Below are 23,336 nucleotides of genomic sequence, written 5' to 3' on the forward strand. Positions count from 1 at the left end.
CATATACACTGGATAAAACTTAAAAGTTTTAATAAAAAGTGATATTTTGACTTGGCACTAAAATAACATTATTTTTAACCATAACTGGGCCTCACAGCATATAATCAAAAAATTAGAGGAAAAACCCCAAGGTCATCCAATCCAACCCCAATCTGCCATGCTGGAACACACAATCAAAGCACTCCTGACAGATGGACATCCAGCCTGTGCATTGACCATTTTATTTCATGCAACTTCATAATCCAAGTCACAAACCCCTTTCAAAAGGAAAAAAAAAGAATAGGAGATTTGATCTAAAAGGAGAAAGGGCAACTCACTTCTTTCCAGAAATTTAATCCCAAATCCAGGATACTTGCTACAAAATATTTTAAATACCACAAGAAATCATATTCATGATTTTTCTGCTTCAAACCTCCAAATGGTCTTGATACAACTGTTAGCACAGTCTAGGAAGAACAAAATATATGCAACCTGTATTCTATTAAGAAATTAACTCTTTCCTAATCCTTTAAATAGATATTTTGCAAATTCATTTTAAAAGGCAGTACATTGAAGAGTAAAACAAAGCAACTATTGGGTTCATTTCCCCACATAACAATGTGGTTTACCCCTTCACTGACATCACATTCGCATGAACAAGCTGCTGGGCTTGTTCTGCAGTAACGTGAAACTCTTTCCTCATCACCAAACTTCAAGTAGCAAAAGAGTCATAGACTTGGAATGTTAATTGCCATCATCATGAAAGGAACAAAACAACACGTAAGAGTGCATGCATCTTATATGTCTATTAACAATCATCTAGGCTTGTCTTGATCTCATGTATTCCTAGAATATCACCAATAGCTCTCTCTCTCTTTCTCTTTCTCTCTCTCTCTCTCACACACACACACCCACACCCACACATATATATCATAAAGGATAAAAGAAACAAGCAATTTAGGGGATATATACTAAACTATATTGCTATATTCTACCTGCTATTACAGAATTACAGCTAAATGATAGTGACGTGCTTTTGTATGGAATTGCTGTTCATTTTGTGTAGTTTTATTTGTCTCATTTTCATATTTGTTCCCGCTAACGAAAATGGGGCGCCTATACGAACAGAATTTTTGTCTGGCTTACGAAAAATGGAAAATTTTTGGACCATTGGCTGCAATGGGAGGGCTTCCAAGGCTCACTCCCCCCTCTCGGTTTTTTGGGCTAGGGGGATGAAAATTGCCACACACTGAGGGCATTTTGACCCCTTTTAGCCCACCAAATTTTAAAACATTTGAGTCTTCCCCAGAGTACTATTGTTATTAATATTATTATTATTAACACCCATTGGCACACATCAGTTGTCATGGGGAAGCACTCCTCTCTGAGACTCAGCTTGGCGTCCCAGAGTAACTATTGTTATTAATATGAATATTAATATTATTACTAAGACCCATTGGTACACATTAGCTGTAATAGGGAAGCACTCCTCTCCCAGACTCTGCTTAGGGTCCCAGAGTAACTATTGTTATTAATATGAATATTAATATTATTATTAACACCCATTGGCACACATCAGCTGTCATGGGGAAGCACTCCTCTCCCAGACTCAGCTTAGGGTCCCAGAGTAACTATTGTTATTAATATAAATATTAATATTATTATTAAGACCCATTGGTACACATCAGATGTAATGGGGAAGCACTCCTCTCCCAGACTCAGCTTAGGGTCCCAGAATAACTATCATTATTTATATTAATATTATTATTAACACCCATTGGTATACATCAGCTGTAATGGGAAACCAGCCCTCTGTCAGTACCTGCTTATTGTTATGGGCCAAAATGAAAGGAAAACAAAAGCAAGCATGATGACTGTGCGACTTTCATTTTCGTGTCGCCTCTCATTTCCTACGAAAATGTCGTCATTCGTTTTGTGTAGACGAATGGTCGAAACAAAGCGATAGCACGAAGGAAACAAAGGAAAGATTTTCGCGCACATCTCTACTAAATACCCATTAAAAATAACAGAATGCTAACATAAAAATAAAACACAGAGAGACAGAAACACAAAACTACAAACAAAAAGACCTACTAACTTCCCATTCACTATCTAATAGTTTTATTCTGTCCAATTTGGTAGAGGCAGTCCCAATTGTCATCCCGATCTTCACGTGCTTTTAAAATGTCCCACTTTCCCCTTTGCCTTTCACTTATTTCAACTGATGCGAACTGAGTTCAAAGTGCAAAGTAGTTTCTGCTCAATTAACTCAGCGGGGATGTAATCTTGCAAAAGCAAACTGCTACAGACCTTCCTAGCATGTATGTTCTTTCTCATTAATAACTTTTACCAACTTGTCAAACAAATCATGTTGCCATCTTGACAATAAATAAATACAAATAAATAAATAAATTTTGACCACACTCGGATATGTCCTGGTTTTTATCTATGAAATGCTGACAGGTATGTTCTTATTGTATTGCCACTTATGCTACTTTTGAAAAGCTGCTTGTGAAAATACCGTGCAGATTCTACTGGGAACAGCTTTGAGAGAAAGGCTTGTAGCAACAACTATCAATATATAATCTACCATAGTCCTCTTCATTATGCAAGACAGAAATCTTAAAAAGAGACCATGTCTGGATCGCTTAATAGGCTCCTTCTGAAATAAATTTTAGATGTCAATATTATTCCCTTCTGGATTTTTTTTCTAGTTAACACAATAGAAGTTTTCTTATCTACAGTTCACACACCAGTAGCGACTTCCTTTTACATTTCCCTTGTGAAATATTCTGAGATGTATTTTATAGGCTTACTTCAAATCGCAATGAGTATATTCAAACATTACTCCGCTATCAATGGTTGAGCAGACTGTGTCCTTGTGGACTGATGTGTTAATTTTTAATACAGTCTAGTCACAAAAATACATGTTAGGTATTTAGTACAGCTTGTACGTTTGGTGAGTTCAGCTCAGCCAGTCCTACCTTCTTTTGCTGTTAACATCATGATTTACACAAAAAGAACTCCCATTTATACACTACTGTAACAGTCACAAATGACTCTAATTTTCTTAAGGCTGTAGTTTTCATCCCTGAAAATTAGACTGTCTTGATAAGGTTGGATGAGAAGGATGGTTTGAGAATCAAAGCTTTCTGACACAATCCATAAACTACATGATCTGCAGGAAGGGTATGCAACAGATGACCTTCCACATGATGTCAAATTGGAATACCCATCACCCCAGCCAAGCATAGGAAACAGTAATTTATGATGGGAGGTGTAGTCCACATTTCTGAATCTACAGCCTAACATTTTCATCAAGTATACTTAGAACTTTATTACAGAGTATTTCCTACACTGTAGTCTGAAGCCAGACGAGGGAAACTTAACAGATGCTTTTCCTGCCAAAATAAATAAAATAACACCAGATTGCGGCCAGTTTCTAAGCATGGCTTTCAAACAATATGCAACATATAATTCAACTTTAAACACAAAGCTGGTAACTGCCACTTTAACCATTTTCCTCCCTTCCTGAATCCATTTCACATCAACCCCAGTTCACAGCTTTTCTTATTGCTGAAACCAAAATTTCTAGCACATGGTACTCAATAAGGCATTCTTATTCCTGTTGCAGTCATGCCGGCCACATGACCTTGGAGGTGTCTACAAACAACGTCGGCTCTTCGGCTTAGAAATGGAGATGAGCACCGACCCCCAGAATCAGACATGACTGGGCTTAACATCAGGGGAAACCTTTACCTTTTATTCCTGTTGCAAGCCTTTTTAAATAAAGACAATCATTTCAAAAGTCCTAAAGGGAGTTCCAGAGACAAAAGAAAATGAATTAAGGAGCACAGCTATCAAGAGGCTGGCTGCCAAGAAACTGTACACAAGAAGTTCAACACTTCTTTGACACTGAAAAGTAAACATTCAGCCCTGTCACAAAGGAGAAAGCCATTCTTGGAGTGTGCTATTATATAAATTTAGAACACACCTACATGAGTTCATGCGTCTATTTTTATTGGTCAGCCAGGGTGGGTCTGTGGACACAGGAAAGACTCTGAAATTGTTTCACGCCTCTATAATTCTAGATTCGTTGACAGCCGATTCTAAAATGTTTACAAGAACAAGAAAAATCCTTTAATATTATTCATTTGGATATGCTGCAGTTACTTATACCACACAATGATCTTTCACTCCATTTCAAAACAGAGTACTGGTAAGCTTTATAAATAAAAAAAGAAACATAGCTGTGCATAGTTCTACAAATACAATGATATCCACAAAACACAAGGTTCCTAAAAGATACCAGAGCAAATGCAGCAACATTTCTGGATCGTCAAATCAAGCACAGAACAAAACATACAAAACCTGATGTTACAAATTATCCAGTCTTGGAAACATTCATACTATCATGGATACAGTAATCCTAAACCTGTTTATTTAGAAGCAAGTCCTGCTCAATAGTGTTGAACTGAGCTTATTCCCTGTTTAATGAATTCATGATTTTCGAACTAAATGTAGTATTAGGTGTGAACAACTATGCAGCATGACAAAACCAAGGTGTCAGGCTTTTAAAAGCCAGCATGGTATAGTGTTTTGAGCATTGCACTATGACTCTGGTGACCTGAGTTGGAAACCCACTGGATGACCTTGGGAAAGTCACTCTCTCTGAACCTCAAACGCAAGAGTAAACCCACCTCTGAACAAATCTTGCCAAAAAAAACCCATGATAGATTCCATAAGTCAGAAATAACTTGAAGGCACACAAAAACAACACCATGCTTTCTGCCCAAATGATTCACAATACCTAATTGCAGCATGCAGTTCTGGAGCACTGCCTTTAAATTCATGTATTTTAAAAGATCCTTTAAGCTAACTGAAAGTATGCCAACCATGGCCATTTATTAAACCAAACCTGATCAAAGTAACCAGATTCAAAGTGGGCATAAAGTTCATTGTGTTATATAGACTGATGTGGGAGGAAGAGAATATTGAAACAGGAATACGAAGCAAGCAACAGTTTAGAAGAGCCAATTGTAATAGATTTCCTTTCTGGAGTATACATATGGGGACAGTGTAGATATTATTGAGGCATGAGTTTGAAGGTAAAGTCCAGTGCCCCACTTGGGAGGACAATTGAAAGGTATTCCTCTCCCAACTTAAACATAGCAGGGCTAGTTTAACAAATCCTAATGTGATGCATGTTGAAATCCCTGTACAAGAAATCCCTATACAATCATTACGTGGAGACTCCAAAATTATTTCACTTTACTTACTGATTTCTAGTGATCAAGGGTATTTTCATGGTAATGGAAATCATGTGTATACTATGCATGGAAAAGCATGGTTGGAAATTAAGGATGTTGTTTATAGTATATGCAAAAGAGGGATGATCAATTACACTTTCTAGGTTCAAATGTACTGAGTCAAAATAAAACCCATTTTAATTTATTTACCTTATTAATACTTCGCCTTTCAAGGCCAATACAAAAACTCACCCATCTCTTAAGTTTTACAGGGTTTTTTAGCGACCACTGCTTTAACTATTGTTAAAGCAATCCAATGAGACAGTGTGAGGCAGTGGCTTGAACATTAGACTATACAGTAACTCTGGAGATCAGAGGTGCATCTGCACTGTAGAATGAATGGCGTTTGACACAACTTTAAATGCCATTGTTCAATACTACAGAATCCTTGGAGTTATAGATTTACAAGGCCAAACAGTGCTAGGGTCTCACCAAATGAGAAATCCCACTACTGTATTCCATAACATTACTACTAATATTGCGATATAGTTGTATAATATAATATATTGTATGTATATATACTTGTAAACCGCCCTGAGTCCCCTTCAGGGTGAGAAGGGTGGTATATAAATGTAGCAAATAAATAAATAACATTGAGTCATGACAGTTGAAGTTGTGTTAAACTGGATTCATTCTACCGTGTTTCCCCTAAAATAAGACCTCCCCAAAAAATAAGACCTAGTAGGGGTTTGGGGGGATTGCCAAATATAAGGCCTCCCCTGAAAGTAAGACCTAGCAACTAAGGCTGCAGCAGAGTTCCATTGGGAAGCATGGCTGCAGGGCAGAAGCAGCACTCATACACACCGAAGGGAGGGAGAGAAAGTGCTTGCTGGCCTTGCCTTGCCTGTCCCCCAGCCTCCGTGGCTGCTGCTGCGCTGCCATTTCTTCCTTCGAAGACAAGGCTCCGTCCTGGCCATGCTCCCTTCGCCCCCAAGGCTTCTGATTGGCTCCAGGAGCCAGGGCAAAGGAGGGTGGGAGGGAAGGAAGAGGGCTTTCCACTCGTCCTGCTCCTTCTGCTTCTTAAAGGTACAGGATGCATAGGGATTCTCCTCTCATCCTTATTCCTATCCTATGCCATGAAACTTATTATTTTATACTATTATTCTATTACCATATTATTATCATATTCTGTTACTATTATTATATCCCATTATTATATTATCCTATTAATATATTTTATATCATTATATTATATTTTTCTATTATTATTATATCATTATATTATTATTCTATTATTATTCTATTATATTTTCATATTATTATATTATTCTGTTATTATTATATTCCATTTTATATTATCCTATTAATATATTTTATATCATTCTATTCCATTCTATTATTCTATTATATTATCCTATTATTATTATATTATTCTATTATATTATCCTATTATTATTATATTATTATGCTATTCTGTTATTATATCCCATTATTATATTATCCTAATACCATATTATTATCATATTCTGTTATTATTATATCCTATTATTATATTATCTCATTAATATATTGTATATCATTATATTATTATTATTATTATAGTATATTATATTATTCATCATTCATGACTACATTGAAACTAGAATAGAGAAAAATCAGCGTGGAAACCTTGTGAAACCTAAACTGCAAGAGGTACCATAGATTGTTGTACATGTAAATAATGGTAGTAACAAGAAATTCTTGATAGGATTCATAGTTTGTCTGGTTATGCTGGTTTGTGATGACAACTACTTTACAGTATATAATAAATGTTCATTTTGTTGTTCAACAATAAATGTGAATTCTTCTTCATGGAAAAATAAGACATCCCCTGAAAATAAGACCTAGTGCATCTTTGGGAGCAAAAATTAATATAAGACCCTGTCTTATTTTCGGGAAAACAGGGTAGTACACATGCACCCCAAGATTAAAATCTCCATTCAACCATGGAAACAAACTGGGGTGACACTGGGCAAGTCACACTCTCTCAGGCCCTTCCACACAGCTGAATAAAGTCCCACGTTATCTGCTTTGAAGTGGAATATATGGCAATAACTCAGTTCAACCCAATATTTTGGGATTTTCTACCTTGATATTCTGGGTTATATGTGTGTGTGGAAGGGCCCTCAACTTCAGAAGACGGCAATACACTTTCAATTAAACATATATACACATATTGTCAAAGAAAACCCCTTAAGGTCACCATAAGATGGAAACCGCCTGAAGGTGGGCCACAAGGACAAAACAATCCAAACCTCAAATAAAAATGGCAGGTGACAATTAGCATGGCGGAGATGTCAACAAGACAGAGAAGTTAAAAGGAAATGAAACAAAAAAAATGAAACATAAATAAATATCCGGTAATGTGTTGTTGAAAGCTTTCATAGCCAGAATCACTAGGTTGCTGTGAGTTTTCCAGCTGTATGGGCATGTTCCAGAAGCATTCTCTCCTGATGTTTCACCTACATCTATGGCAGGCATCCTCAGAGGTTGTGAGGTATGTTGGAAACTAGGCAAGTGGGGTTTATATATCTGTGGAATGTTCAAGGTGGGAGAAAGAACTCTTGTCTGATTGAGGCAGGAGTGAATGTTACAATTGGTCACCTTAATTAGCATTGAATAACCTTTCAGCTTCAAGGTCTGGCTGCTTACTGCTTGGGGGGGAATTCTTTGTTGGGAGGTGTTAGCTGGACCTGATTGATTCATGCCTGGAATCCCCCTTTTTTCTCTGAGGGTTGTACTTTATTTATTGTCCTGATTTTAGAGTTTTTTTAATACTGGTAGCCAGATTCTGTTCATTATCATGGTTTTCTCCTTTCTGTTGAAATTGTCCACATGCTTGTGGATTTCAGTGTTAAGAGTGGTCCATCATTTCTGTGTTCTCAAATAATATGTGTGCCCAGGTTGGTTTATCAGGTGCTCTGCTATGACCAACTTCTCTGGTTGGATTAGTCTTCAGTGCCTTTCATGTTCCTTGACTCGTGTTTGGGCAATGCTGCGTTTGGGGGTCCCTCTGTAGACTTGTCCACAGCTGCATGGTATACAGTAGACTCCTGCAGGGCTGAGACGATCCCTCTTGTCCGTTGCTGAAGGTAGCATTTTTTAGATTTTCTTTTCTGTAGATAGTTTGTAGGTTGTGTTTCTTCATCAGCTTCCCTGTGCGGTCAGTTGTTCCCTTGATGTATGATAAGAAAACTTTTCCTCTAGGTGGATCTTTGTCTTTACTCTCATGGCTTGTTCTTAGCATTGCAGCTCTTCTGATGTCTGTGGTGATGTCTCCATTGGCCTGTAGAGCCCAGTATAGAGCCCCTTGGAGGAGGTGGGGTTCGCAGATTCTTTTTTGCACGGTGTTTTTGTTTTTTGTTTTTGTTTTTCGTGTCAGGAGCAACTTGAGTTGCTTCTGGAGTGAGAGAATTGGCCGTCTGCAAGGACGTTGCCCAGGGGACGCCAGGATGTTTTGATGTTTTTACCATCCTTGTGGGAGGCTTCTCTCATGTCCCTGCATGGAGCTGGAGCTGATAGAGGGAGCTCATCCGCACTCTCCCCAGGTGGGATTCGAACCTGGCAGCTTTCAGGTCAGCAACCCAACCTTTTGCACGGTCTGCCAGGGCTTTAATTGTGCTTCTTTTTTCACTTGGGTGATGGCTGGAGGTTTTTTTGTAGATATCTATCAGTGTTTGTAGGTTTTCTGTAAACAGCGTGGCCCAATTGTTGATTGGGTTTGTGGATGAATAGGACATCTAGAAATGACCACATAGGGAAGCTGATGAAGAAACCCTTTAAGGTTATTATAAGATGTAAACAGCTTGAAGGTAGGCCACAAGGACGAAACAATCCAAACCCCAAATAAAAATGGCGGGTGACAATTAGCATGGCGGAGATGTCAACAAGACAGACAAGTTAAAAAGGAAACGAAACAGAAAAGTGAAAAGTAAATAAACATATCCAATCCTCTTCCCCAGGTGATTGAGAGGATGAAGTGACAGGGCATTGACTTATAGAATCATAGAATCATTAAGTTGGAAGAGACGTCACGGGCCATCCAGTCCAACCCCTGCAAGAAGCAGGAAAATCTCATTCAAAGCACCCCCGACAGATGGCCATCCAGCCTCTGCTTAAAAGCCTCCAAAGAAGGAGCCTCCACCACTGATAATAACTCTGAAGAGCAAAATGTTGCATCCTATTAAAACACACCCCACATAGGACACATCTACACTGTCAAATTAGTACCATGGCTCAATGCTATGGAATTTTGGAGTTTTATAGTTTGAGTTATCATCCCTCCTTGGCAGAGGAGGCTAACGACCTTATAAAACTACAACTTTCTGGGAATCCATAGCAGTGAAAGGAATGTCGGAGAGCATGAATTCTATAGCGTAGATCATCTCCAAGAGGAAAGGCTTGGCACTCTGGACGTGCTCAGAGGCACTGTCGCGGAAGGGCTGAGCTCAGCCCTTCCGCGACAGTGCCTCTGAGCACGTCCAGAGTGCCAAGCCCTTTGTCCTCTCCGAAGGAGGGGACCCTCACCTCTCTTGTCGCGGGTGCCGTGCTTCTTGGCCAGGGCCAGCTCCTTGGCGATCCTGGCCTCCAGGTACTCCTGCTTCTTGGTCAGCATCTCCTCCGTCTCCCGGAGCCGGGCCAGGGCTTCCTGGGGAGAGGGGCCGCCCTTGCCTTTCCCTTTGGAGAAGCCCCCGCCCCCGCCGCCTTTGAAAAACTTCTGGATTTTACTCATCTCGGCTGCCCGAGACCTTCTGCCGTCTAGAGCAAACCAGCGACCGAAGAATTCCCGCGATCTTCAAGACCTTGTTAAGCAAAAGCCAAAGGCTGCATCGCCAAACCAGCCAAGCTCCGTCCGGCCGAAGCAGGAAGGAGAGGAAGCGAGGAAGCGGCTGCCTCACCTCTGGAGGCGGATGGGCGGCCACGTGACCCACGCGTCCCCACGACAGGTGTGTTTCTACCTGGGGAATGCGCCCGCCCCGCCCCGCCCCGCCAATGCAGGGAAGGCAGGAAGTCCAGGGCGCATCCACTCTTCTGTGAACAATGAAATGAAGGCCCTTTAATTCCCACGGCTCAGTGCTATGGGATCCTCGGAGTTGCACTTTGGTGAGGCATTACAATTCCTTGAAGGCTAAGGATCTCAGAAGGCTGCAATTCTCAGGATCCCATCGCATTCAGTCATGGCAGCAAAAAGTGGCGTCAACAACCGCATTCACTCCACAGTGTATTGTGATGCAGACTAGGAGGAAGTTCTGGCAAAGACAAACGCAAAGTGGAGTTCTCTCTGAGTGCATTCTACACTTTGACACCCTTTGAACAGCCATGGCTCAATGCCATGGGATCATAGGAACTGGGGTTTTAACAAGGTCTTTAGCCTTCTCTTCCACACCAAATTACAGCTTTAGGATTCCATACTATTGAGCCATAGAAGTGTTGTCCACCTCCATTCATTCTACAGTGCAGATCAGGCATGGGCAAACCTCGGCCCTCCAGGTGTTTTGGACTCCAACTCCCACGATTCCTAACAGTCTCAGGCCCTTTCCTTTCCCCCCTCAGTCATAGCTGAGGCTGTTGGGAAGTGGGAGTTGTAGTCCAAAACATCTGGAGGGCTGAGGTTTGCCCATGCCTGGTACAGATGCACCCCAGGCCCCATCTACACTGCTATATAAAATCCAGATTATCAACTTTGAACTGGATATTAGTCTACACTCCAATGTAATCCAGTTCAAAGCAGATAATCTAGATTTTATATAGCAGTGTAGAAGGGCCCCCAGTTGAGCATAAGTGAGGTGAGCTTTGCATTGGAGAACTCAGGGCCTCCAAATGGTCTTTAAGCATGTGACCTCTGAGCATGTGCAGAGTACAATGTCTTGGAGAGATGAAGGCTTTCACAGCAAGTTTTGAGGGGCTTAGAAATGACAGGTGCATCTACACTGTAGAATGAATGCAATTTGGCACTACTTTAACAGCTATGGTCCAATGCTGTGGGATCTCGGGAACTGTAGTTTTACAAGGTCTGTGTTCTGGTGCCTCACCAAACTACAACTGCCATGATTCCATAGCATTGAACCATGGCAGGTAAAGCAGTGTCAAATTATATTCATTCCACAATGTAGAAGTGCTACTACATTCCACATTTGAGTGCTTCTGCTGCCATGAAGGTAAATGACAAAGGGTGCCTCTACATTGTAGGGTTAATGCAGTTTGGCAGCACTTTAAATGCTCAATACTACTCCAGAAACTTTGTTTTTGTGGCTGCCACAAACTATGTTGAATTGGTTGGGACTCAATGAGATATTGTGTTGTCGAAGGCTTTCATGGCCGGTATCACTGGGTTGCTGTGAGTTTTCCGGGCTGTACAGCTATGTTCCAGAATGCTTCTGACTCAGCTCATAGAAGATGGTTTTGAATGACAGTATATTACTTCATAGATCTGTCAGCAGCTTATGATACTGTGAATCATTGGCTACTCCTGAGAAAAATGTATAAAATCACAAAGGATTACCACCTCACCTTCATAGGAAATCTGCTACAAAACAGGAGCTTCTTTGTTGAGTTCCAGGGCCAGAGAAGCAGATGGTGAAGACAGAAGAATAGCCTGCCTCAGGGGAGCGTGTTTGCTCCATCAATGTTTAATATTTACACAAATGATCAGCCACTGCCAGTAGGGACAGAGAGTTTCATCTATGCTGATGATTGTGCCATCACCACTCAAGCAGGAAACTTTGTAATGATTGAACTGAAGCTCTCTGAAGCTCTAGGTGCTCTTACTGCATATTACAGGGGAAATCAGCTGATTCCTAATCCATCTAAAATGCAGATGTTTTAAGAACAGAAAAGCATCTCGAGCTCTGAGGATCACCAGTGAAGGAATCCCACTGGAGCACTGCAGCACACCAAAATAGCTGGAAGTCACTCTGGACCATGCTCTGACTTATAAGAAGCACTGCTTGACTATCAAACAAAAGGTGGGTGCTAGAAGTAATATCATACGAAAGCTGACCGGCACAACCTGGGGATCACAACCAGACACAGCAAAGACATCCTCCCTTGTGCTTTGCTACTCTGCTGCTGAGTACGCATGCCCAGTGTGGAACACATCTCACCACGTTAAAACAGTGGGTGTGGCTCTTAATGAGACATGCCACATTATCACAGGATGTCTACACCCCACACCACTGGAGAAATTATACTGTTTAGCCAGTATTGTACAGTACTGTTGTCCATCAGGAAGGACCAAGGCATTGACATCTCCAGCCCACCCTTGATTTAAGGCGTTGGCATTTAAGGCATGCCAATGCCTTAAATCAAGAAATAGCCTTCTAAGCTCTACAGAGATACTCACAAGAACACCTCAGCAAGTGAGAGTCCAAGAGTGGCAGGTTAAAACCTGGAACCTTAATCAGTGGCTTATATCAGATGAGAAACTCTCTCCTGAGCACTCAGAAGGCTGGGCAACTTTGAAGGTGCTGAACAAACTGCATTCTGGCACCACAAGATGCACAGCCAACCTTAATAAATGGGGCTACAAAGTGGAGTCCACAACATGCGAGTGTGGAGAAGAGCAAACCACAGACCACCTACTACAATGAAGTCTGAGCCCTGCCACATGCACAATGGAGGACCTTCCTGCAGCGACACCAGAGGCACTCCAAGTGGCCAGATTCTGGTCAAAAGACATTAAGTACAATGCCAAGTTTAAAACTTTGCTTGCGTTTTTTAAATACTGTACCCTCGGTTTGTTTCTGATACGATAAATAAATATGATAGAACCAATTAGGTAAAGGTTTTCCCCTGACATTAAGTCCAGTCGTGTCCGACTCTGGGGGTTGGTGCTCATCTCCATTTCTAAGCCAAAGAGCCGGCATTGTCCATAGACACCTCCAAGGTCATGTAGCCGGCATGACTGCATGGAGAGCCGTTACCTTCCCTCTGGAGCGATACCTATTGATCTACTCACAGTAGCATGTTTTTGAACTGCTAGGTTGGCAGAAGCTGGGGCGCTAACAGCGGGCGCTCATTCCGCTCCCCAGATTTGAACCTGTGATCTTTTGGTCCGCAAGTTCAGCAGCTCAGCACTTTAACGCACTGCACCACCGGAGGCCCAGAACCAATTAGGAAATGATATTTATAACCCAGGAACAAAAATCGTGCTACACAGTGTTATAAATGGCCATAAGCCATAAGATGAGACAGGTAATAAATAAAATGTGTATTACTACTACTACTACTATTTACTTTTATACTTACGGCAACTCTAAAGCAAACCTATCATGATGTTTACTTGGCAAACTTAGTTCAAAACAACTCCCAAGATCCTATAGCATTGAGCCATGACAGTTAAAGTGCTATCAAAGTGCATTAATTCTACAGTTAGGGATACACCCTTAGTCCCAACATTTCGGATAAGAGCAACTACAACATCATTTCCTCCTTTCTCAATCCACATTGAAAGCAGTTCTGCCCTTGTGGTGACGTCAACGATGACGACACGGCCTATGGGACCGACCCACTTGGGAAAGAGACGGGGGGGGAGGTGACAGAGTGCGCATGCGTTTTATACTACCATGGCGGAATTGGAACTCGGGCAACATTGCCAGGTGGAACATTGTGGGCAGCTTGGTAAGAGATTAAGGCAGGAGGCAGACAGTGTGACAATGGGTTTGTTGGAGTGTTGAATAGAATTGCTGATCCTCAGTTGAAGCGTTGCTTCTGGAGATATGGAGGCAGTTCTGGAATTCCTGCCGCCTCTGTCTATATAGCGTTCGACTGGGAACCTGAAGTATAGAAGGACGTTTGTTCTCTTTTGTGCCTCTACGGATTTCTCCCGTCGATGGATTCAACAGCGGCAGAAGGGTTACTAATCAACCAATCAGACGAGGGGTGGGCGTGGCTTGTACTCATTTAGCGCTCATAGGCAACCAGCGTTGTTTTTGAAGGTTTTTTGCATTGGAGAGAGTTGAATGGGTTCATTTCCTTGAGAATAAAGAGACCTGTTTAGGATTTTTGGCCAAATGCGTGTATGAGCCTGGAAGACCTCATTTATTTCCTCTTTCACTGGAGTGCATCTACACTATAGAATTAATGCAGTTTGACAGTACCTGAACTGCCATGGCCCAGTTCTATGAAATTATGAGAGTTGTAGTTTGGCACCAGCACTCCTTGACTGAGAAAACTACAATTCCCCATTACCCTCTAACATCAAACCAAATCAGTTACAATTATGTCAAACTGCATTAATTCTACAGTGTGGACACACCCTCAGCCGATGTAGTATTGTTAAGCTAGTACAAAGTGAAAACACCAGAGATTGGTTTGCTTCATTTTTCATAGAATTAGCTAAGGCCCCTTCTACATTGCCATATAATCCATTTTCAAAGCAGATAATCCACACTACCTGCTTTGAACTGGATTATATGAGTCTACACTGCCATATAATCCAATTCAAAGTAGATAATCTGGATTTTATATGGCAGTGTAGATGGGGCTAGGAGGTCCCTTAAAGTCCTAAATATTAAGTCTGTGATGTAATAGTATCAATGCGTGCTGGAAAATGCTTAATTTCATCAGCATGTCCTATGCTGTGTGCAAACTATCTAGTAATGTGCAGGTACTATCTCTCTTAATTTTCTCATCTGAATAAACAGCTAAAATTAGTATTGGGCTATTGGATTATGACCTTTTAGGATCATATTGTAGAGCAGTTTCAGGAGTGTTCCTTTAGTTTATTGGGTAATGGAAGATCACTGGGCATGTAAATATCTTGTTTATATTTATCTCAGAAGACAAAGATTCAAATAATAATAATCATCATCATCATCTTTATTTATAGTCCACTTTTATTTCCCAGAGGAACTCGGGGTGGCTCACAAAACACTCAAGGTGTAGACTTCTTTAAAATGACAAGTTTGAATTACTCACAACTTCATGTATTTATTTAAATGCACAGGAACATTTCTTGTCAAGTTAAGCTTTAAAGCATTTCAGTTTGTATCTTTTAACTTATAATCTTTAACAGTCTCTTTAAAACTATATTGCTCTGTACAGCTCTCTTCTATAACAGTCTACTGCCAAAGAACTCAAGCCTCAACTGACTTCTCACACTGGCATCTGTACTCAAACAGGCTCAAGCCTCAAACTGTCCTTCCTCAACTGTCATCCTTTTTAAACTACATTCTAAACAGTTACTGATCCAGTCACTTGGTCTGCAGCCCCTCCCACTGCCTCAAGTACATAGAGCTAAGGAAACTGCAAACCAAATAAAACAAGAAGAAGAAAAAATGACGCATTATAAACAGACAAATCATTTGATAGAAGAGGCTTGAGAAGGTTGCGATCTACAACAATTAAATTATATCTCTTTCATTTCAGACTTTCTACCTTTTGTCTGTGATGGCTGTTCAGGTGTTTTTTGGTAAGAAACTACATTTTATTATTTCTGCAGCACATCCAGTGCTCTTGGGGAGTTCATATAGAAACCCAACCAAAGAAAACACCAGGGAATTTACAACCTACATTTAGCGAATAAGGAAAGAGGAGAAAACAAAGGGAAAGTAAGACCAACTGGATGAATAGGAGTTAAACTGAGCATTTTAAATTAGCTTCGTTTAAGATAAAGCATGCCAAGTCAATATAACTCTCTGCCACACTAATCCTGTTCATGATGTTTCATATAATAATGTTATCTTTTTTTCCTGTTGCTGTAAGTCTTGAGCACAGAAGTCGAGCTGCTCATGGTTGTTCTGAGGTAAGCTGATAATTAACCCATATCCTATAAACAATTACTATTTCAAACAATAATGAAGTTCAGTTCCCTTAGGCTCATTCAGAATAACCTTTCAAGACATGCTTCCTATTGTTTACATGGAATTCAAATGATCGTGCATCTTTTTTCCAAATTACACACAAAAACACACCTCTTTTTTTAAACACAATCCACATAGAGAGAAATTCAAGCTAGAACTCAGAGGAGAAAATTCAGTGGACTGACTAGAGTAAAACCCTATGTATCTCGCTGCAGGTAAAAGTACTATCAATGCAGCCTAGAACAATTCCCCACAACCATATGACTGGCCCCATTTCCACAGACTGGGGGCCCTTCCACACAGCCATATAACTCAGAATATCAAGACAGAAAATCCCATAATATCTCCTTTAAACTGGGTTATCTGAGTCCACACTGCCATATATTTCAATTCAAAGCAGATAATGTGGATTTTATTCAGCGTTGTAGAAGGGGCCTGGGCTGTGATCTTTTAGATGCTGGTAGATCATAAAAGCCACAGCCAGAACTGCAATGTCAAACACCTGAAGGTCACAAGTTTCTAGTCACAGAGCTGTCTTTTTAAAGTCCTGCATGTAGTGAGGATTGTCCACTTTGCATGCATCTTCACTGACATTAGCGTAGATCCAGGGCTAGATCTACACTGCCATATAATGCAGTTTGGACTGGCATTACAGCCAGTCCCCTAGTAGGTTTGCCCTTAAGTTGAATTTGTTTGTAAATTGAAAGTTTGTAAGTGTAACTCCAGACAAAATATATTTTAGCTTTGGATAGCATAGGGAAGGGGCAATATTCCTGTGCTGTTTGTTTTGCTATCTGTTCCACTTTCTTTCACTGTGATAATTGGATTTTGAAAAAGTTGGATTGTTGTGGAAACAAGGATTGGTAATATAGCTTCAGTGAAGACACCTTTCCCCCTCTTTCAAGATTACATTTCCCTTCCTAGAGGAAGATTTCTCTTTCTTTGTGTTGTCTCACCTCCATTCTTAACTAGAAATTTATAAGTTGGATGTTTGTAACTCGGGGACTGCCTGTATATTGCCAGTGTAGACCCATATAATGCAGTTCAGTATAGTTAAACTGCATTACTGTATATGGGTTTACATTGACTAGCCAAGATCCACCCAATGTGGCAAGTTAGAATGGAGAGGCAACAAATTGATATTTGCATCATTGAATCTGAGACTCGTGCATTTCTGTGGTGTTTAATGCTCCATTTTTAAATATATACCTTGTACTTGTCCTACAAAGAGATACTCTGAACCAGGATAAGACCTGTCTTGCATTCCTGGTCTGTAACGCAAATCCATTGTGTTATTATTCAAATATAGTGAAAATAATTTAAAAGATTTCATGTTGGAAGAAAAATGCATGAAAGTACAGGGGTAATTACTGTAGCGTAAAATTATATATGCAATTAAGTGTCAACAAAACTGTTTGTTTCCTTTTTGCCACCTTTTACTTAGATGAGATAATGTTTTTTATTGCTTTTGAACTGTGAACTGTTATTTGCTTTCAGCTGTGCTTCTTTGTGGTAGTGTTTTTGTCTTTATAGAAATTATTGATAAACTAGAGGCTGTATATTTTATTGTAGCTTCAGTACTGATTAATAATAAAAATCTGTTTCGGACCATTAGCATGAAATCTTATTTTATTAAACCAATGTTTTCTCTTGTCATCTGGCAACAGTGGTTAACATTTTAAGAATGTTTTGTTCTCCTTTTTTTAGTTAGAGAAGACTACAAAATATGTGGGTTGTATACTTGAGAATATGTTAATATCACACAGCCCCCCCTTTTTTTTTCCCCTTGGCATCTTGGTTTTTAGGCTTGTTCCTGGGGTTATTTGGAGCACTGATTCAGAAAATTGCATTGGATAGACTGCATCAGTTCTAGTTTCTTAAATATGATTATCATGATTTCTTATGGGCAAGCTGATGAATACTGGTATATGGCATATGTTTTGTATCTCAAAAACTAGTGCCAATAGGCAGAAACTGGTGCCATTTTTTGAATCAATGGGTCAAACATACCCAGAAACAAGTCTAACATTTGAGGCACCAAAATGTGTGTTGGCCAGTGTCATATAAGACAGTATTTGAGGAGTATGTGACAGTGGTATTTGTGCAACATATTCATTTGTGTGTTGTTTTTTTTTAAATTGACCTAGGTGAATCTAAAAAGTGGGGATGTGAAACCAGATCATCACACATCATACTTGTGCAGCTATAAAGATTGTGAAAGAAAAGAGCTGGTTCCTGTATTATGCTCCTATTGTGAGAAACATTTTTGTTTAAGGTGAGCAAAGAAGTAAATTTTACCAACCTTACCCCTATACTTTTCTTGAACCTACAGTGGAAACAGGAATTATTTATTCATGACCTCTGCCAGAAATTGCCATAGAGTTATCTTAGAGGATGTAAACATTTGCTAGGACATTCAACACAACTTTCTGATAACTTCTGATAGAAACATACCACAGAATCACCTAAAGAACCTAAAAATTCTTAGATAGAAAATATATTTTCAGCTGCGGTTAGGTGAAACTCAGGAACCAGACTCATAGGTACAGTGATCCCATTGTATTCTTATAACAATTTGCTCATTTATTATTTTCAGGCATCGTCATCAATCAGACCACGAGTGTGAGAAACTGGAAACCCCTAAACCTCGTATGGCTGCTACCCAGCAGCTTATTAAAGATATTGTCGGTAAGTACGATATTTTCAATAGCGTTTTCTAAAATAGGATTTTTAGAATTAGACAGTAGAATATAACACAAGATCAAGAATGTCAATATTGATGCTTTGAAATCATTTCATATTTCATTATTTCACTGACCACATCCTGTGTCAAAGACAGAACGCCACAAGATAAAAGATAACAGAGTTTATTGGAGTTACACAACCAAAAATGCCCGTAAAAGACAAGGGCTAGGCAAACACTGGCCTTAAAAGTAAAAAGAGACAAGAAAAACGTTCAAAAGATAAACCGGATTAAACCGGAGTTTAATCCGGGTTAAATCAAAACAGCTTGCTTCAGCCTGGGAATAAACAAAACAGAAGCTGGTGAACAAAGAGATCAAAGGAATGCAACTAATTGGCAGCAGATGCTTCTCTGCTGCCAAGAGCTATGTTTGAGTAACTTAGAAGTTACTCCTCCACACAGCAGGCAAATTCCCGATACAAACACAGCAGACGAGGGCAGAAGCAGTCAGCGAAGTCCCAATCCGTTCCGAAGGTCGTAAGGTAGATGCAGACGTTTGTAGTTCACCAGTTCCAACGATAGACACAGGTAGGAGAATCCGAGGCCGTAGTCAGTCAGTCCGTAAGTCCAGAGCAAGCAGATGGCGTCCGTCAAGAAGACGACGGAAGGTCAAAGCTATTAAGATTAAGCAGAGGTTGCACAACAAAACCCCACACAATTCCTCCCGCCGTCTGAGCCCAATGTCCAGGATAACTTACGTAGTCAGCAAACGAAACACACCCGTCTTCAGGAAAACTTCCCACACAGATCCCAAGCGTTCGTCCAGATTACCTTGCCCAACGCAATTTGCTATTGCTCCCAAACCCCATTTTATGCCAGTTACAAGTCCTCATCGCTATCAGCTGTTCTCCTTAGCCCGGGCGTTTCCTCATCACTTTCCTCATCAGAACTGGAACACCTTTGACTACGCCTCACAGCATCCCCAGCTGTGGATCCCGTCCCATCCCTCCAGCTTGTCCACGGGTCTAATCCTGAAGGTCCCCAATCGCCTTCCATACTATCATTGCCAGTGGCACCCAAATCCTCCCTTACACGAGTCCATTCCATGTCATCCTCTTCCGAGCTAACCATCTCTTCCTCCATTCTCTCAGTAAACCCTTCAAAAGAATCCTCGTCAGATGGTTCTGCAAAGATATCTCGCAGCCGCTTCCTTTCTCGCTCCTCGAGAGTATCTGACTCTCGAGGAGTCTTACGCCCACGTCTCCCAGTAGCAGAGCCATGAGGCTTAACCATAACATCCTGTTTCTGAACTGCTGTTCTGCTCATACATACAAGCTGAGGGAGGCTTCACTTTTTCCCCAGTAAACTAGATATATAATTTAGAGATATAATTTAGTAAACTAGTTTCTAAGCATCTCAGAGATGCTCATTGCAGCGTATTCTTCATAGACAAGAACATCCTATTAAAATTAGTGTTATGTATCTCTCTTAAGATTCCAAGAAAGAAGCCAGAGTGAATAAAAGATGCAGAGGAGCCAAGAGCAGTGAAACAGCAGCCAAGGTAGCTCTAATGAAACTGAAAATGCATGCATGTGGAGATAAATCTGTGCCACAGGTAAGTCATTGCATATATTTCTGGACTTTTAAATTTTTATTTAGGCAAAAGAGATATCTGTAGTGAGTTTTAGAACTTTTAAAAAAATGAAATATCAGTTTTTCACAGAATGGGGAAAGTTGGCCTGATTAATTTTAATTGTGAAAATTGATAAAGCTCACGAATTGAAAGCCTCTGTAATATTGGATGAAAAATTGTAAATTCTCCCAACTGGTGGATGCTTTTTATAGTTTAGTAGGTTTATTTGATCCTTTGTAAAGAATCTTTTTCAGGCAACTTAAATTAAAAGAAAATACGTACCTAAAAATGGATATGTTAACATCATATAAATGGCCTGTTTTCCTATTGCAGACAGAAAGAATTTATTTCCAAGTGTTTTTACCTAAAGGAAGCAAGGAGAAAAGCAAGCCCATGTTCTTTTGTAATAACTGGAGCATTGGCAAAGTAATTGATTTTGCAGCTTCCATGGCAAACCTTAAAAATGATAACAACAAAACCACAGCCAAGGTACACCAACCAAAATAACCATGCTTGTATTCTATATTTGATGTAGAAATAGAATGGGTTTTTTTTAAACATTTTCTTTTTCTGATTTTCAGAAATTAAGACTTTGTCATCCATCATCTGGAGAAGCCTTACCTCTTGATCACATCCTAACATCTTATATAAACCATGAAGAATCTGCATTGTATAATGGTGGAAACGTGGTCTTGGAATACCTTGATAATGAAGTTCAACTGTTGGAAGATGCAAACTCATATTTAGAATAATTATAACTGTCCATATTATATATTACATGTAACACAAATCAAAACTTGTTTTATAGTTCGTATAAACATGTGTGTTTCTTGGAGTGTAGTGTGGTTTCTGGGCTGTGTGTTTCTTGTTATGGGTTTAGATATTGTCTTTTTAAGAGAGAGAAAGTAGGAATACATAATAATAATAACAATAATAGGCAAATATCCCCATGCCTTTAATTCAACACAAATGGGATTAAATGGCTATTCTTCTGCACATTTAACAGCAGGTGTCTCTCACACAATGTGTTAACTATCTCCATAAAGAGAATTCAATTTGAAATAACAGTTCTAAGCTCCATCTGCAATACCTCAGCTGTACTTACCTATTTCTAGAGACAGACATCTCACATTAATTTACCATAATAGAATCATAGAGTTGGAAGAGACCTCGTGAGTCATCCAGTCCAACCCCCTGCCAAGAAGCAGGAAATCGCATTCAAAGCACCCCCGACAGATGGCCATCCAGCCTCTATTTAAAAGCCTCCAAAGAAGGAGCCTCCACCACACTCTGGGGCAGAGAGTTCCACTGCCGAACAGCTCATACAGTTAGAAGTTCTGTAGAATTTCCTTTCCTGTAATTTAAAGCCATTGTACCAGGTCCTAGTTTCCAGGACAGAAGAAAACAAACTTGCTCCCTCCTCCCTATGACTTCCCCTCACATATTTATACATGGCTATAATGTTTCCTCTCAGTCTTCTCTTCTGCAGGCTAAGCATGCCCATCTCTTCAAGCCGCTCCTCATAGGGCTTGTTCACTGGACACTTGTCAACATCTCCCTTCAATTGTGGTGCCCAGAATTGGCCACAGTATTCCAGGTGTGGTCTGACCAAGGCAAAATAGAGGGGTAGTAAGACTTCCCTGGATCTAGATACTAGACTCCTATTGATGCAGCCCAAAATCCCATTGGCCTTTTTAGCTGCCGCGTCACATTGTTGGCTCATATTTAACTTGTTGCCCAGGAGGACTTCCAATGAGCAGGAAGGGGAAAATCCAAGGGAGAGGGTGTGCATGAAGTAGTTACCTAGATAATGTGTTATTTTGAAAAAAGACTTCCATAATTATAAAAATAAAGCATGCATTAAATGTGTACGTGCATTAGTTTAAAAGATCCCTCTGAATGCATCTTATCTCAACATTTATTCAAATAAATACTTTGAAGCAAGATGATGGATGGCAACTGAAGGTTCAGCAGTATTGTATGTGATCAGAACTGTGAGAACCAGTGTGGTGCAGTAGTTTGAAAACTCGAATAGAAGAGAGTCTACACCAGGCATGGGCAAACTTCGGCCCTCCAGGTGTTTTGGACTTCAACTCCCACAATTCTGGGAGTTGAAGTCCAAAACACCTGGAGGGCCAAAGTTTGCCCATGCCTTGTCTACACTGTAATTAACGCAGTTCGACACTTTACCTGCCTAGGCTCATTGCTATGGAATTATGAGGTTTTTAGCCTGGAGAGGGAACACCACTCTTCGGCAATTAAAGCCAAAGAGCTTGTAAAGCTAGGACTGCTTTCTGACTTAAGGTGAACCTATCTTGGCAAGATTTCCGCAGAAGTGTTTTGTCATCGCCCTCCTCTCATGCTGCGAGAGAGTGACAGCTCAAGTTCACCCAATGGGTTGTCAAAGGCTTTCATGACCAGAATCACTGGGTTGCTGTGAGTTTTCTGTATGGCCATGTTCCAGAAGCATTCTCACCTGGTGTTTCACCCGCATCTATGGCAAACATCCTGAGAGGCTGTGAGATTTATTGAAAACTAGGCAAGTGGGGTTTATGTGTCTGTGGAATATAGGGTGGGAAAAAAACTCATGTCTGTTTGAGGCAAGTGTGAATGTTGCAATTGATTAGCACTGAACAGCCTTGCAGCCTCAAGGCATGGCTGCTTCCTGCCTGGGAAAATCCTTTGTTGGTAGGTGTTAGCTGGCCCTGACTGATTCATGTCTGGAATTCTTGTTTTCTGAGTGTTGTTCTTTATTTTCCCTGATTTTAGGGGTTTTTTAATACTAGTAGCCAAATTTTGTTCATTTTCATGGTCTCCTCCTTTCTGTTGAAATTGTCCCCGTGCTTGTGGATTTCAAAGGTTTCTAAGTGTAGTCTGACTCGGTGGTTGTTAGAGTGGTCCAGCATTTCTGTGTTCTCAAATAATATCCTGTGTCCAGGTTGGTTCATCAA

General features: G+C 40.3%; 2 protein-coding genes across 3 annotated transcripts in view; one reads left to right on the plus strand and one right to left on the minus strand.

Moving 5' to 3' along the window:
• chmp4c (charged multivesicular body protein 4C) overlaps window positions 1-10,142 on the minus strand; it is a 29,852-nt gene extending 19,710 nt beyond the window's left edge. The window contains exon 1 of the mRNA XM_003219544.3: window positions 9,795-10,142. Coding sequence (XP_003219592.1) covers window positions 9,795-9,999 — 205 coding nt within the window. The 5' untranslated portion in view covers window positions 10,000-10,142. The remainder of the gene's footprint in view (window positions 1-9,794) is intronic.
• Window positions 10,143-10,190: 48 nt separating this feature from the next.
• Window positions 10,191-21,220, plus strand: zfand1 (zinc finger AN1-type containing 1). Of its 2 annotated transcripts, none has more exons than XM_062980223.1 (8): window positions 10,191-10,213; window positions 15,636-15,678; window positions 15,972-16,011; window positions 18,217-18,344; window positions 18,666-18,757; window positions 20,246-20,367; window positions 20,719-20,874; window positions 20,967-21,220. In XM_062980223.1, exons 5-8 carry the CDS (start codon window positions 18,721-18,723, stop codon window positions 21,135-21,137), a joined length of 486 nt encoding a protein of 161 aa, XP_062836293.1. In that variant the 5' UTR covers window positions 10,191-10,213; window positions 15,636-15,678; window positions 15,972-16,011; window positions 18,217-18,344; window positions 18,666-18,720; the 3' UTR covers window positions 21,138-21,220. The 2 variants fall into 2 exon arrangements, with proteins under 2 accessions (XP_062836293.1, XP_003219593.1); XM_003219545.4 differs by lacking the exon at window positions 10,191-10,213 and adding an exon at window positions 13,765-13,886.
• The last annotated feature ends 2,116 nt before the right edge of the window (window positions 21,221-23,336 follow it).

The sequence above is a fragment of the Anolis carolinensis genome, chromosome 4, assembly GCF_035594765.1.
Source record: "Anolis carolinensis isolate JA03-04 chromosome 4, rAnoCar3.1.pri, whole genome shotgun sequence".
Lineage (NCBI taxonomy): Eukaryota > Metazoa > Chordata > Lepidosauria > Squamata > Dactyloidae > Anolis > Anolis carolinensis.